This window comes from Eublepharis macularius, chromosome 12, assembly GCF_028583425.1.
Source record: "Eublepharis macularius isolate TG4126 chromosome 12, MPM_Emac_v1.0, whole genome shotgun sequence".
Classification (NCBI taxonomy): Eukaryota; Metazoa; Chordata; class Lepidosauria; order Squamata; family Eublepharidae; genus Eublepharis; species Eublepharis macularius.
The window spans coordinates 79,390,773-79,407,357 of NC_072801.1; the positions used below are offsets into that span (position 1 = coordinate 79,390,773).

Sequence of the window (16,585 nt, forward strand, 5' to 3'; positions counted from 1 at the left end):
TTGGAATCTGTTCACCTATAAGAGAAGGCAGATGGCAAGGGAGGAGGGACCGGTTCACTTTACTACCGCGGGCATTTCTCTGTTTTTGGGAAGTGCTACATTTGATAGGTCTGTGGAAGAAAAGTCCATGTTGACAGACCAAAGATCACCGGAGGGGTGACAGCATTAGCGTAAAAGGACGAGAGGGCCAGCTGACAGAGCTTTGGAACCCCAGCGCTACAAGCACAAGGTAATCTGCACCCCAAAAGGTCCCCACCCCTCTCCTCATGGCAGCGTGTTCCCACACATCTGGAAAGGGGGGGGGTCTTCTTGGGAAAACCACGGGAGGAGAGTCGCTTGGTAGTTCAACCAGTTGGCTTGGAACAGCTTGAGGATGTGTTTGTCCATTCAGAAGAGTGCCTTCCAGTTGGCAGCAAGCCACCCATAGGATAAAAGGAAGGGAACCACTTGGAAATAAAACCTGGCTTTATTCCAGACAAGGAGCCATGTTGGCCTCTTCTAGCAATCAAACCATAGAGAATCTTGCAGCACCTTCAAAAGATTAACCAAATTGTGAACCTGTTTTCATGGGTGTTTAGAGGCAGGTGTGTGTACATGCTGCAGGAGGGGCCATACATGCAATGGGTCCAAAAGGCCAAGGAAGCCAGCCCAGATGGGCTCTTTTTTTTTTTTTTTATAACTACAAAACACTACACAAGACTATCACAAGGAAAGGGGAGAGGGAAGGGACAAAGGGGGGTGGAAAAAGAAAAGGGGGGGGGAATGAACTACAAACACTAAACACTACACTTCAATGTTTCCCTTCATACTGTCATAATACAAAAATAGCTCCATAGGATAATGATGGAGTGGTTAATCATACAGAGAATAAACATTTCAAATTCTGATTAAACTTTCCTCCCCCTTCTAGGTCCCGGACGCAGTTCTCTCTGTGCAACTGCTGTTGCGGTGCTCTCCTCCTCCTCCCCCCCCTCCGGCTCCTCCTTTTCTTCGTTCTCGGTGCAGCAGAGTTCTGGGTTTTTATTCTCAAAATCCTTTAGTTGATCTTCTGATAATATCTTATAGGCCTGATCTTTATATCTGAACCATATTCCTTCCGGGAATAACCATTTGTACTTTATTCCATGGTCCCTCAGAAGAGCTGCAAACTTTTTATATTTAAAACGCCGTTTCCGGGCTAGAAATGGAACGTCCTTCAAAATCTTGACTTTCAAACCCATAAAGTCCAAATCCGCATTGTATGAGTTATATAGGATGGTGTCCCGAATCTTTTTAGATGAAAAGTCAATAATGATCTCACGAGGCAACTGTCGCTTTGTTGCATATTTTGAAGAAGCCCGACGGACCTCCAAAATGGCGCTTTTAACCTCTTCTTTAGTCGTCCTCGCGGGTATCGCCAATAGTTCCGAGACCACCTCCCACAGATCCTCTTTTTCCTCCTCTTTCACGTTTTGGAGACGCAAAATTGTCTGCGTTCGTTCCACCTGTAGCCCGATCAGCTGGTTCTCCACCAACTTCAGCTCCTTTTTTGTAGCCTTCACAAGTGACGCACTTTCCAGAGCAGACTTCTCTGCCCCCCCTGCTACTTCCTTAATGGTTTTCACTTCGCTTTCAATTAAGCCCACCCTTTGATCAGTTTCGTTCAGCTTGTCAACAAAGGGTTTTATAGCTTCCACCACCGCCCTGCGCACCAACTCTTCGAGCGACTCCCCCTTCTGCAAGGTAGCCGAGATTGACTTACTGAGAGTGGGACTTTGCTTCTTTGCTGCCATTTTGGGGGGGGCGCCAACAAAATTCTGGAACTCAACGAAGGGGAAGAGCGAGTCTTCTTCAGATCAACCTCTCCTTCACAAACGCTTGTAGAACAGAAGGGATTCGCTTGTTTACAGGCTTCCGCCTGTTTCTTTTACTTGCCGTTTCTCGTTGCCCGGCGGCACTCGAGGCGCCGCGCACGTCTGCCGGCCTCCATAGGGACAAACGGGCAATTCCCCCCCCCCCGCATTGATTTCGGGGAGTTCTTCCCGCCGCGTCCCGGACCCTGGCTCCCTCCCTGGGAGTCCTGGGGGCTAATCCTTGCGGATCAGCCGCCCGGTCAGGGTGCCCGGTCGTTTCCTCCCGGACCAGCCGAGAGGAGCGTCCGGCATGGCTGAGAAAACGAAACCGAATCCAGCCCAGATGGGCTCTTCATTTGTTTTGCAGTTACAGGAATGGCCAAAGGCCAATTTCCCTTCCTTTTTTAAAGGCCTTTGTTCACAAGGGTTTCTTAATGAAAAAGTACGAGAAAACGCACACAGTAGATTAGGAGTCATGTTGCAGGAACAGAATCTGCTTTGCGGGAAGTGTTTGGCTTTTCAGAGAACTACAAAACTCTTCCCAGCCCACAAAAATACCTTTTAAAAAACTGGCTTGTCTCTGAACTTTCCAGACTTAGGAGAGGCTGGCCAATGGAAAGACATGCTTGGAAAGGGCTGCCATTTTTCAATAAGGAAGGACAAAGGACAAGTGTTTTGGTTCCCCACTTGGGGTGGCTGAATTAGGGAGAAGATTCTGAGCAGCAAAACAGGAGGCAGACTGACCTGCCCAACACTACGCAGCGAATGCACAATTGTCTGCACGTGCCAGTTTGGCTAGGGAGCCTGATGGAGTTTTGCCATCTTCTGGGCATGGAGTAAGGGTCACTGTGTGAGGGGGAGGTATTTGGGAATATCCTGCGTTTTGCAGGGGGTTGGACTAGACGACCCTAGAGGGCCCTTCCAGCCCTGTGATTCTGTGATTCTGTGCCCTTTGCAGCAGCAATGTTCTTGTGCAGCCCCTGTTCATTTCATCAAGGCTTGTGCAAGAGAACTTCCCCACTGGGAAGGACCCCCAAGAGATTGCAAAGGACCTCTTTAAAAAAAACCAACTGAGATCTGGCCACAATTTTTCCCTGCTCTGAGCACATGCAGTCTAGACGAATGTGTTTTACATAGAATTGCCCTTGAAGACTATTCAGGATAGTTTCAGTTGGTGTAAAACATCGTTGTGCGGCTGCTGAGACTGATTTGGCTTCTAAAGAGCAGATAATGCTAATCTAAAAGGAATTTAATTGGTTGTCATCTTGCATCTCAGGTTCATTCAAATACTGGTTCTTTCTAATCCCAAAGTGGCTGGGGTGGCTGAAGGGTCTTGAATGAACTGTCAATTAATAACTGAGTTCTGAAAAAAATACACTTATTGGATTTGGGGTATATTTCTACCCCGAGCCAAATTTCACTGTAGCTTTGGGTAGAAAAATTCCTTCAAACCCTAGAATGTTTGTGGTACTAAAATATCTAGAGCTTGAAAACACACTTTGACACGAAGCAGAAAGTTTCTTTTAGAGAGATTTGCCTCTCTGCTTTTGCTTGTTGAATAACTGGGCTTCTTTGCAAAGCTTTTTTTTAAAAAGAGACAACAAAAAATACATTTGGAACCCAAAATATTAGACAGCTACCATAAACACTCATGAATTTTAAAGGAAATAATCTAAAACGATGGTTTCTAATGTTTTTGTATCTTGGGTATTTTTTCCCCCTTTTACTGCAATAAGGAGTTTTTAAAACCTAGCCCAATGGAAAAATGAATGGATGGCTTAGGGTAGATTTCTACACAGGGTGCTATTTTGGAGCCAGTTTGGTGTAGTGGTTAAGAGCATGGGACTCTAATCTGGAGAGCCGGGTTTGATTCCCCACTCCTTCCCTTGAAGCCAGCTGGGTGACCTTGGGCGAGTCATAGTTCTCTGGAGCTCTCTCAGCCCCACCCACCTCACAGGGTGATTGTTGTGGGGTAATAATAACATACTTTGTAAACCGCTTTGAGTGGGCATTAAGTTGTCCTGAAGGGCGGTATATAAATCGAATGTTGTTGTTGTTGTTGTTGTTATTTTGTTTAGAGAAGGCAAGCTGTAAGTGCTGATGAGATCTAGTTTGGTGACATTTAGTTGGATCTGGACTAAACTCATAATTTCTAGTGATTCCCATTTCCTGCTGTAGACACACACACACACACACACCCATGCAATTCCTCAGTGTCCCCTGCCCCCCAGGCGAAGCATGCCATGGAGAGAGGCCACTGGACTGTAGTGGAACGGAGGACACAGAAACACTCCATTCTTCAGTTGGGAAATAGTCTGGATCTATTATTTGTGTGAACAAGATCTTGGGAAGCTAAATATGAGCAGGTAGTGTAATACAGCACCAATCTTGGGGTGAATCAACACAGGCATAATATCAATGGAGGTCATTGTCCCACTATATATCATGTTGGTCAGGCCCCACCTGGAGAATTGTGTTCGGTTCTGGAGGCCCCATTTCAAAAAGGTGCAGAGGAGAGCAACCAGGATGATTGGCGGGCCTGGAGACCGAGCTGTACGAGGAAAGACAGAGACCTGGGAATGTTTAGTTTGGAGAAGAGGAGATTGAGGAGAGACATGATTGCTCTTTTGAAATATTGAAAAGGCTGTCACTTAGGGGAGGGAAGGCAGCTGTTCCTGTGGGCAACAGAGTATAGGACTTGAAACAAGGGTTAGACTACAGGAGGGAAGGTACCAGCTGGACATTAGGAAAAACTTCATGTTAAGAGCAGAAGAGGAATCGGCTGCCTAGAGATGGGGTGGGTTCCCCCTCACTGGCAATCTTCAAGGAGCAGCTGGACGAATAGTTGTCAGGGCTGCTTTAGGCTGTTCCTGAATTAGGCAGGGGGTTGGACTAGATAGTCTTTAACAGACCTCCCAACTCTATGATTCTGTGATTCTACTGTACAGGTGACAGTGTCCTAAAGCGTACAGCCACTTCTCTATCTATTTGGCCAAAAAAATTAAATGGGGGGGGGCGGGGGCGCTAATTCATCCTAACCACATTAGAATGAGATCACATCCAAGACCCTCTTCGGCATCCCCTCTTCCAACGGAGACGGGGCTTTTTTGACTGTGGCTGCTTTGACGGGCTTGATGATAAGCCACAGATCATTACTTCTGAGAATGCAGCAAATGAGTATTCCAAATAAATAAATAAATAAATAATATGAAGCAATGTTTGGATGTCTGCTCCCACGCAACGTCTGCTCTCCTTGGGGGTCTCCTGAAGGCAGAGCAGCCCCTCTGCCACTGAGAGTGAAATGCCTTCCCCTCTCTGTGAGAAGGGATGGTTGAGTCTAGTGGGGGCAGCAGCCTCAGCAGCTCCTTCTGCCACCGCTAACCGCCTGGCAGGTTCGGGCCCCCTCGTTGCCCTTTCCCTCCCATCCTGGCCCTGTTGCTGCTGGCCCGACTACACTTCCCAGGTAAACTTGCAGGAACCCAACACGCGTTGTGCATTTGGGGCAGCTTAGCCCTGAGGCACAGCTTCTCCACTAGAGGAGGGAGACGGCGTTGCCACCAGTCACTGCCACGGATCGCACCTGCCACTCCCTTCCACAAACCCACGGGGTGTTCTCTGATTCCAGGTGCTTCCCAGCCCCACTGCAGACTCTGCAGCAGAATGCTGAGGGACTATCAGGACATAACCGCCGTGGATGTGGAGGAGGAAAGTGAAACATACATCCGAGCCGGTGGGTACAGCCAAATGGGAACTGGTCTGGCATAGGTGAAGAACTAGCTGACCCTGGCGCTTGTCAACCACAGACGCTGGAAGGTGTTAATGACTAGATGAACCATGGGCCTGGTGCCAAATAATAATAACTGCACTTATATACCGCTCTTCCAGACAGATTAGTGCCTCATTCAGAGTGGTGAACAAGTTAGTATTATTATTATGGGCTGAGAGGCCTGGGAAAAAATGCCCTGTCCCTTTAAGAGAACTTAATGCCTGGAAAGGGGCAGTAGAAGCTTTTCCAAGGCATGGAAGTCAGTAACATCACCTGGTAAATAACAGCCCGTTCAGCTTCCATTAGAGGGGCAGGACATTTTCTCCCTGGGCACTGGGCAACTGGACCACCCCAGGGTTCACAAATGTGTGAGATTCAGACTTCACCTCCACAACTTGCGTTCTCTCGAGCCTCGTTCTGCTACACCGATCCTGCCAGAGGATTTGGGTCTGTGGCCTACTCTGTCCCTTCCCTTCAGCCTCTGTGCCTCTGCCTCTCCCGGGACAGCTCTTCCCAGTCCTTGGTTTGTACCACGAAGCTACTCATGACCTTGGTGTGGGGTGAGGCCACTTCCCTGCACAGCAGTTTTCTCTTCCCCCGTAAAAGCTGGTCTACAAACACTCTGACAATTGTGTTACCTGAGCCTTTGGGGTGTTTGTGAATGTTCTGTGACACTGCAACACCACAGCCAGCCTGTGTCGGGCGCTTCACAGCCATGGGGACATGCAAGAGCTCACTTTTGCAGCTGCCGTGCATTGAGCCGGACCCTTGGTCCGTCTAGCTCGCTGCCGTCTCTGCTGCTGGAGTGCAGTTCTCCAAGGTCTCAGGCAGCAGCAGGTCTTGCCCAGCCCCTCCTGCCCCAACTTCTTTAATGGTCACTCCTGGGGATGGAGCCCAGGCCCTACTGCACGCGAAGCGGATGCTCAGCCACCGAACCACAGCTCCTCTCAAAGAGAGATCGGACTGCTGGCTGCAAGAGAACATGATGGAGCTCAGGGCCGGTCTCCTGATGCCCGTCTCCCTCTCTCCAGCCCCGACCACATTCCCTTTGAGCCGGTCATGGACGCACCAGTTCTGCCCAAGACGTCGCTTGGCTCTCATCCTGCTGGGAGTCGGCAGTGTCCTTGCCATCACGGCCACTGTACTGAATGCCAACGGTGAGAAAGGCGGCAGGGTTGGGAGGCCAAAGGAGCTGGCAAGCGTGCAAGGCGGAGGGGGGAGGGTGCCAGGCCGGGAAGGGGAGGCAGGCAGCCATGGCAGGCCCAGCAGGAATGGGCCTGGGGAGAGTCGGTGCTCTCTCACCCCTCCGCCGCTCCCCATCCTCAGGTAGTGCCTTGGGCTCTCGGCTTCATAGGATGCAGGAGGCGTTCGGAAACGTCAATCACACTGCCGCCGTGGAGATGGCTGCCTTTCAAAGCAGGGGTGAGTGCAAAAGGCCTGGGTTGGAGCAGAAACGGGGAATCTGTGCAGCTGATCATCTCTCAAGTCTTCGGAAGTGCCACAATATTTGAATGTGTTAAGTATCAGCTTGACAGACAGGTAACGTGAGACCTCAAGTGACTTGTCTGCATCTCCAACCCATCAGTTACTAAGAAGGAATCGAGAGCAATCCCTCAACCTCCAGGTCCAGAGCACACTCTCTGGCCAAAGCGGAAAAAACAGGAACTAGACGTCAAGGTATCCCAACCCTGTTTTACAGACCTGTCCGCACAGGACAGAATCGGCTGCATCTGAAGCGTCCTGCTTCTTGGGGCAAGGAAGGGAATAATGGGGATCAATAATCATAGAATCGTAGGGTGGGAAGGGGCCTCCAAGGTCATCTAGTCAAACCCCCTGCACACTGCAGGACATTCACAATCACCTCCCCCAACAACGACTTCAATTGTGCTTCTTCAGAATATCGGCTCTCTCTCTGGGCTGCCGCCTGTTTTAGAGACCAGTTTGCAATAAGAGGCCTCCTGTGGGCTCATGAAATGGGAAAGGAGGACTGGATACTTTGAGAAAGACCTGCTTGAAGCTTCCTTCCACGGGTCCTTTTTCTTTTCCAGTGCTACATAACAGATTAGGGTTGCCAACCTCCAAGTGGTGCCTGGAGATTTCCAGGAATTACAATTGCTCTCCAGGCCATAGAAATCAGTTGTCCCACAATTGTGGGGGGGGGGTGTCAGAATAGAGACAAGCATTATGTAAGGAATGGGGAGGGGTCTTTGGGTCCTTGCTTCACGTAACCCTCTTTTGCACATTACAGAACGAGACACAGTGGCGAAAACAGGGCAACTCGAGGTGTCCGTGAAAAAGATGACTGAGGAGATTGAGTCAGGTGGGTGGTCCTGTGAGGACAGTTAGACACATTTCCTGATTCGAACTGGCCACTGAGCAGCTAATCTGACAGAACTGACATTCTTGTTTGGTTAGTGGAGAAAACCAGAAAAAATCAGGTGGATCTCAGAGGGAAAACGTTTGGCAGAAGCCCATTCCTCAGAGTAAAGCTGGGAAGGTTAACTGGCTTTACGTTTCCCGAGTTACTGTTTTATAGGAGCAACAGGCCCTGCCAAAAGAAGCAGGGTTGTTGTTTGTGACATCTTAAAGATGATCACATTTTTATTATGACCAGGAGCGGCTGTGGTGGATGAACGCTTCTGCTTGCATAAAAATGTGTTTGTCTTGCAGGTGCTACAGGACTTTGGCTGCAGTCGTCTCACAAGGCCTTGTCTCTGGAATAAGATCCAGAGGAGTTCGCCATGTTAGTCTGTAGTAGCAAAATAGTAAAGAGTCCAGTAGCACCTTTAAGACTAACCAACTTTATTGCAGAGTAAGCTTTCGAGAGCCACAGAGATGCATCTGATGAAGAGAGCTGTGGATCTCGAAAGCTTATGCTACAATAAAGTTGGTTAGTTTTAAAGGTGCTACTGGACACTTTACTATTTTTCCCTGGAATAAGTGACTCCTGCCTTTCCTCTCTCCATCTTATTCTCCTTTGTGGGGGGGAAGAGACCTGGAGACTCAGGGGCACCTCTGCAGTCTTCGTTGCTTTGACAATTCTCTACAAGGACAGCAGAGGGGGAGGCCGAGGGAATGACCTCAGAGCCCCCCTCGTATCAGCCCTTCGAGAAGAGAGAGATCCTCCCCGTACAGGCATTTCCCCTTCCACCCACCCTCTCCCTCCTCTCAGGTTCTTCCGCACCTCCAACTTCACCTGAACAAGGCCAGCACCGTTTCGTTCTAGCCAAGCGCTTGCTGGGGGTCCCACTCATTCTAGACCGAGACCATTCACAGAAATCGGGCACAAAGTCCTTCCCCTCCCACAACATTTGTTATTGTTGCTATTATTGCACCATCAATATGCAGAATATTCCTGCTCTGAGGGAGCTGGCGGTCCAAAAGCTGGCCCCAGAAAAGGGGAGATAAACATGGTGTGTGTGTGGGGGGGGGGGTTCATTGTAGGGTTGCCAGCCTCCAGGTTATGACCAACAAAATAAGACCTGAAGGGGTCTCCAGGGATACAGTTAATTATATTACAAAAATTTAGTCCTCATAAATCATCAAAGTGCTAAGTGCTGACTATGTGCAAGATAGTCAAGAAAAATTTCATAGGAAAATCAATGTGCAAACATCATATATACATAAGCCTCTGCTTCAACTGGTACAATAATATAATCAGTACATCATGTAGTCAATACATGGGCTGCTTCCACACACGTTGGATAATCCACTTTCAATACTCTTTAGTGAACATTTGAAACTGATTTTCCATGTGTGGAACAAAAAATCCACTTCTAAAGGATTACGAAAGTGCATTGAAAGTGCATTATTCAATGTGTTTGGAAATGGCCATAATATCAGTAATCAGTATCGCAAACACTCTAATCCAGCTGGTAAACGGAACTACAATTGTACGTTTCTTCTTCAACCAATTGTATCTTAAAGTTCATGCTGCAATAGAAGAGTTCTTAACACAGGTGACCATTCATGCTCCATGAAGGCAACACAGGAGTTAAGAAGGATGAATACTGATGGTAGCAGCCAACGTACAACCGGACAGGTATATTGCCAGCGTGATTGTCAATTCCCGTTTTGTTGTCACTTGTTCACCGGCTATGCCGTAATGAGTTGGCTGGAAGGTTCAGAACAGACAAAAGCAAGTCCTTCCCCTCATTGTTCCGTCGGAGCAGATCTGGTATGGAGTAATTATGCTCTACATCCTGCACTGTGACCTCCTGTATTAAAATCTAAAGCATAGCTGGTACTGTACTGTACTGATTATATTATTGTACCAGTTGAAGCGGAGGCTTATGTATATATGATGTTTGCACATTGATTTTCCTATGAAATTTTTCTTGACTATCTTGCACATATTCAGCACTTAGCACTTTGATGATTTATGAGCATTAAATTTTTGCAATATAATTAATTGTATCCCTGGAGACGCCTTCGGGTCTTATTTTGTTGGGCATTCTTTCCAGGGTGGCTCCCTTGTAGCTAGCCTCCAGGTTAGGGCTGGAGATCTCCCGGAATTACAGCTGTTCTCCAGGCCATAGAGATCAGTTCCCTTGGAGAAAATGGCTGCTTTGGAGGGTGGACTCCATGGCATTATGAGGTCCCTCCCCTCCCCAAATGCTACCCTGTCCAGGATCCCCCTCCCCCAATCTTCTGGAATTTCCCAACCTTGAACTGGCAACTCCATTTCACTGTTACCTGCTCAGATAAGCAAGGCAAAGCAGGTTTTCCTAATTCAAATCTACCCGCCCCCCTCTAAAATACTGTCAGATACAGGCTGTTGGCTTTAATATGTACAGGGTTGAATTTGGCCAATAAATGCTTCATGTTATTGCCATGAAAAACGGAGGAGGTGTCTGTCTGGAGAGGGCCTTCTGCGTCGCACCGGCGGAAGTGGGCCCTGCAGCCTCCTTAAGCGCCCCTGGACTGCTGCTCAGCCACACTGCCGGCATGTGAATGGGAGGGTGGGATAGGGTTTCTGGGGTGGGCCACCCTCCCCCTCGCGGAGTGAGTGGGAGACTGGACCCCCTCCCCTCTGACGGCCTCTCTCTCCCCTCCCCTCCCCTCCCCGCCCCTTCAGCCAGGAAGCGGCTTCTGGCCCAGATGGCTTTCTTGCGGGTCATCGCTAGGACAGTCCATTGCGACCTGGAGGACTTCCAGCAGCACCGGACAGGTCAGGCATGGCTTTGGGAAGCAAGGTGTGTGGCTGTGCATGCGGAGGGAGAGAGGCCAGCTTCAGAGGGCCTTGTTCCACCTGTCAAAAAGAACTGGCTTCTCCAAAGGGCGGGGCGGGGGTCTTCAGCCGGCCTCCTGGCTCCAGCTTGGTTCTGGATGGTTTTCTAGGCCCTGCTGTGCTGCCATCTGGACCCACCCTTGCCCTGCTGAGTCGTCCTTTGGTTCAGCATTCTGTCCTCTGACAGGGGCTGGCCAAAGACCCCAGGGCAGCGTGCCAGCACAGTCCATCTCTCCAGCTCTTTGGAGCCAGCCGTAGCCATCTGAGCTACTTCCATCCCTCCCCTCTTTTGGAGCATTGCGGGTTCCATAAGTTAATTGATACAGGTTAATTGGGGGGAAGCACTTGCTTTTGTCCCTTCTGAACCTTCTGGCCAACTCATTTTTGAGTTCTAGTGGCAAGAGAGCGCCCCAGGCTGCGTCTTAAGAGCCAAGCTATAAGTGAGGAATGACACTTGAACAGCAAGTGAACAGACTCACATGTATTCCCCCCTGTGGTGATCGAGTGGAGCGCAAGTGAACAGGGAGGAATACACGCGAGTCTGTTCACTTGCCGTTCAAGTGTCATTCCTCACTTGTAGCTTGGCTCTAACTTGCTAGAGAAAAGGAGGCAGCCAAAACAAAGCGTCCTGGAGTGGGCTTCCAGCCCTACCGGAAAACATCCCAGCCCAGGCCCATGGGGCTTCCGGGCAAGAGCATCTCCCACTTAACGCAAGTGAGCCTGTGTTTCGGCTTCTGCTGCTCGTCCTCCCCAGGTACCCAAGTCTGCTGCCCTCCAGGCTGGGTTTCCTTCCGGTCAAACTGTTACTGGGATTCCAAAGCAGGGAAGTCCTGGGAAAATGCAAAGAAGGACTGTGAAGATAAAGATTCTCACCTGCTGATCGTCAACTCCTACGAGGAGCAAGTAGGTGGCTGGGGAGACGGCCCTTGGCAGCTGTGCCGGCTCCCCCCATCCCGTGCCTGGTGGTGGGGAGGGATGCTGGAAGGAGAGGGTGCCCGGGAGGGCATTTCTAGCAGCCTGTTTCCTTCTAGGTCTTTCCATTCTTTCTCTCCTAGTTGTTTGTGGCGCAGCGTGTGAGGCCGACGTTCACATGGATTGGCTTGACTGATGCCAGTGGGAGCTGGAAGTGGGTAGATGGGACGCCATATACTGTACGCCAAGAGTGAGTTCAACGTTTGCCCGCTCTCCTTCCTACAATGCCATACAAGACGTGCTTAAAGGTTTGGCCATAGAGTGAAAGTCCTAGCCTGGCCAGTTCCTCACGGCTGTATAGCTAGATCAGGGTCCAGCAACACCTTAAAGATTCATTGGATTTCCAGAGTATGAGCTTTTGAGAGTCAAAGCTGTACAGCTCTGTTCTATGGACCATGCAAGAAGGTGTTGTTGTTGTTGTTGTTTGTTTATAGTCCGCCTTTCTCACAGAGATCCAAGTCGGATTACACACTGCAAGTGAATACAATATAATAAATAATTAGGATAGTCAATAACTAGGACATTCACAGCAAAAATAAAATATGATCAGCAGTTGCGACATTTCGTGAAAAACAGAAGACAATAGGGTATGGTAGCCATAAATTTGAAAAGCAGCATAAAGACGAAACACATAGACAAAAGCTTTCTGAATTAAAGCATAAGTGATTAACATGGTATCTGTAGCAACGTCGAACTACCCAGTAGGAGCGTATCTACATCAGCTGATAGTACCCAGTAGCCTAGTCTAGAGTCCCTGTCCCTTCCCAAGGTATCTCTTTGAGCTCTTTCTTATGCCACAGCCCTTTAATCTGGGTAGAAAGCCCTCCTGAATAATTCAGTCTTGCATGGTTTGTGGAAAGCCAGCAGAATGGGAGCTTTCCTGGTGGGGGCTACCACAGAGAAAGCACGTGTGTGGGCAGCTGCGGATTTTGCACAACTGTAGGGTGGTGTCTGCAGAAGGCCCTGTCCAGGTGAGCAGAGCTGCCATGGCGGAACGTAGGGAGAGAGGGGCCAAGGCCGTGAAGGGCTTTGAATGTACCGGTCATGACCTTGAATTGAGTCCTCTAAGAGGCGGGTAACCAGTGGAGTGACTGCAGAATGCGAGTGCTCTGCGTGCTCCATCCAGCTCCTGAAAGTAAAGAAGCTACAGCATTTTGCACCAGCTGGAGTCTCTGAGTTGCCTTTGAGGGGAGACCCATGCAGAGTGAATTACAGTAGTCTAGCCTCAATGTTACCATGTCGTGAATCCAAGTGGCCAGGTCAGCTTTGTCAAGGTAGAGGCTAGTCTTCCAAGCTAGCCTAAGTTGGGAGGTGGCCTTTTGGGCCACTGCATTTACTGGCATCTCTAGCAGCAGAGCCAACAGACCCCCCGAGGCTTTTCACTGAGTCGGCCGGGGTCAACTGGAGCCCATGGAAAGCTGGAAGCACCATGTCCTTCAAGATCTCTGCTGTTCCAACCAGCGTCACTTCCGTCTTGTCTGGGTTCAATTTCCATTTGTTTCCTTTCAGCCATTTGATCCAATCCCATAGCTACGAATGAGTTCTCCTAAAGGCTTTATATAGAGGTGGAATAACACGGGGGATAAGATTGCGCCTTGGGGAACCCCAGAAGATAATTCCCACATTGAGGATATCTGGTCTCCAATAGCAACCCTTTTGAGTTCGTCCCATGAGGACAATTTAAACCAGTCCAAGGCACCTCCCCCAGTACTTACTTCTGCCTCCAAACACTTTGACAGGATAGCATGGTTTACTGTACTGAAGGCTGCAGATAGATGCAAGAAGAGCAATAATGAAGCATGGCCTTTGTCTGCATTCAGGTGGAGGTCATCAACGAGAGCCACTAGAGCGTTCTCCGTCCCATAGAGTAACCACCTTGTGCCATTCTAGAAAGGCCATTTTTCTTTCTTTCTTTTGAAAGATGGCAATATGGGGAGGGGGTATCTGGGCAACGCCAGCCTCTACTCATCTCCAGTTATAGAGCCACAATCAATTGCCCACACTCCACTAGAGAGTCCTGCCCGCATAATTTAGCTTCACCAGAATGTCTTCATTAAAGGGTTTTGATAGGCTTAATTTTTTTTCATCTCTCCGCTCCTTAAATGGAAGGTCAGCAGCAGTTGCCTGAAGGTCACCAGAAAGCTCTAAAATGTTTCATTTGGACCCTCAGACCCCAAAAAACGTAGTGAGGGAAAACGTTCAACTTTCCCCACAACTTCTCCATGACCAGGTGGTGATTTCCACCTGGAGCAACTTCCCGTCCCTCGGCCTGCTTACCTGTGCCAATGTTCACCCCAGAGTGTGAGAAATGGTCAGGTGACTCCGTTGAGCATGTGCAGAGTGGCATTCTCGTTAGCAGGGCTTTTTTTCTGGGAAAAGAGGTGGTGGAACTCAGTGGGTTGCCCTCGGAGAAAATGGTCACATGGCGGGTGGCCCCGTCCCCTGATCTCCAGAAAGACGGGAGTTGAGATTGCCCTCCGCGCCGAGTGGCGCGGAGGGCAATCTAAACCCCCCTCTGTCTGGAGATCAGGGGGCGGGGCCACCTACCATGTGACCATTTTCAAGAGGTTCCAGAACTCCCTTCCACTGCGTTCCAGCTGAAAAAAAGCCCTGCTCATTAGTAAGGAATCACAGGAATCCAGGGGCCAGGGAAGAGTCTTTAATCGAAGCCCTGACATCCCTTTTCCCCAGGGTCCATGTGCTAAAAGTGCCACCATCTTCCATGCCACAATTTGCAAGACATTGGGGGGGGGGCTGCCCACAGTGGCTTCACCTCCTTCCTCCATCGCTTGCTGTTTCAGGGACTGGCGTGAAGAACAGCCAGACAACTGGTACGGCCACGGGCTTGGCGGAGGGGAGGACTGCGCCCACATGCACGACGACGGGCGCTGGAATGACGACCACTGCTCCCGCGAGTACGGCTGGGTTTGCGAGATGGAGGCCAACAGTTAAGCGGCGTCCGACTCCTGCTGGATCTGACCCACGAGGGCCCGTCTGGTTCAGCTCCCTGTTCCACGCAGCAGCCGACTAGTGGCCCTGGAGGGCCAGCACCTGGAGCCCGGGGCCAAAGGCTCTGCAGCCTTCCCTCACAGGAAAGTGCTCTGGGCCCTTCGCCCTCTCGGGTGCCTGCCCCCCTGCCCATGTCCCTTTCCCTGTCGTCCCTCGACCTGAGAGGACCCTGAGGTCCAGACCACTTGGATGTGTCCCAGGGAGGGACCTTCTCCTGTTTGCCCACCTTTTGGCTTATACTGCTCTCAAGACCCGAGGTGCAACTCTCTGGCTTGCTAGTTCAAATTGGTATATTGGGGACAGATCCTGCAGATCCACAAATGGCCATGCTTTCCTCTTGAGGAGCACCACCGTTGTCAGAAGGGATCTCTGTGATCTGCATCCCCATTTGCCTCCTTGGTTCCAGTGCGCCCCCCCACCACCACCACAGAGGGACCCATCGGCAATGGATTTCTATGGCCTTTGTCTTGTCTCTCAGCTTTCCCTGCTTCCGAGCCTTCTGCCCCCCGCCGCCACCCCATTCCTCTGTCTCAGTGCCTTTGCCCACCTTCCTTCTCCTATCCTCCCTTTAGTGGCTTCAGATTTGTGTGAGGATGTCTCCAAGCCGGAATGACCTTTCACTTCCTTTACACAAGCTGCACTGTCTGTCAATATTGCGTTGCTGACATTTCCCCCTCAGTAGTCATGAGACTGGATGTGACATTGCAGTAGTTTGCTGAAGAGAAGGCTCATTCAGGCAGCTGGTGTCTTAGGAGGCCGCATGAGCGCCTGAAGTTGCCTCTCAGGGCCAGTCTTGTCTCCTCTGACTGGCAATGGCTCTCCAGGGACTCACGCAGATTCTTTCACATCAGCTGCCACCTGGTCCTGTTGCCTGGAGATGCTGCCCGGGGCTGAGGCAGAGACCTTCCAGGTGCAAAGCGGGTGCGGTCACTGATCCACGGCCCCTTCTCCAGGAGTGGTTTTCTGTTTTGCAGTCTTTGCAGCAGCAATGCCCCCCCCCTCCACATGGCATCTGTTCCACCCGCTCCCACCAGTGGGCTTTTTGCCAGAAACAGGGCACTGGTGGTAGGTATGTCTTTTTAAAAAATAGCAAAAAGCAGTGTGAGAAACCCACACCTTCTGCCCCATGAGCATCCCAGGCTGACTTTGGGTCTGATCTTCCCAGAACGAGCAGGCAAAGCAAGTTTGGGAAACCTCACAGGAGAACTGGGGGGGAACGGGAGGGTGGCTCTCGTGTGAAGTGAGCTCTCGGGCAGCTTCTGGCGTATGTTATATTGGATCCAGTCTTGAAAAATCAATATACAGTTTTTATCCAAGTGAGGTGCATTTTGTGCGACCTGCCCTTGGGGGGTCTCCCGCTCCCTTTGTCCGTAGCCCAGGCTCTCCCTACGCTGCATCAAATACAACTCTGTAATCCACAAAGTGGAAATTGTGCTTTCAGAATAAATTATATGCACATTTATTTTGGGTCACGATTTTGCCTTTTCAAAGACTAGGACACAAAAGGGAGAGCACAAAGAGAACGGGTGGGTGGGTGCGTGGGCTGGGGCAAGGTCGTCTTTCAGGTGGGTAGCCGTGTTGAGCTGCGGTAGGTGAGCAAGCTTTGCATCCAGGAGGAGCGCCTTGAAGACCAACAAGAGTTTCCCGGCTTTGGAGAGTCAGAGCGCCCTTTGCCAGGTATGAGTAGGAATGGAGATCCGAGTCTCCCTACCCAGTCAGAAGGTGGGAGGAGTGTTGCAAAGCAGCGGAGGGACAATGTGTAAGGTAACGATGAGC

The 16,585-nt window shown here is 50.2% G+C and overlaps 1 protein-coding gene across 1 annotated transcript; it reads left to right on the forward strand.

Moving 5' to 3' along the window:
- The first annotated feature begins 63 nt into the window (after window positions 1–63).
- LOC129340411 (asialoglycoprotein receptor 1-like) lies at window positions 64–16,271 on the forward strand. The gene is made up of 9 exons (XM_054995200.1): window positions 64–229; window positions 5,458–5,562; window positions 6,630–6,755; window positions 6,925–7,020; window positions 7,847–7,918; window positions 10,676–10,768; window positions 11,583–11,731; window positions 11,884–11,990; window positions 14,602–16,271. The coding sequence occupies exons 2-9, from the start codon at window positions 5,493–5,495 to the stop codon at window positions 14,750–14,752; spliced, it is 864 nt and encodes a 287-aa protein (XP_054851175.1). The 5' UTR covers window positions 64–229; window positions 5,458–5,492; the 3' UTR covers window positions 14,753–16,271.
- The last annotated feature ends 314 nt before the right edge of the window (window positions 16,272–16,585 follow it).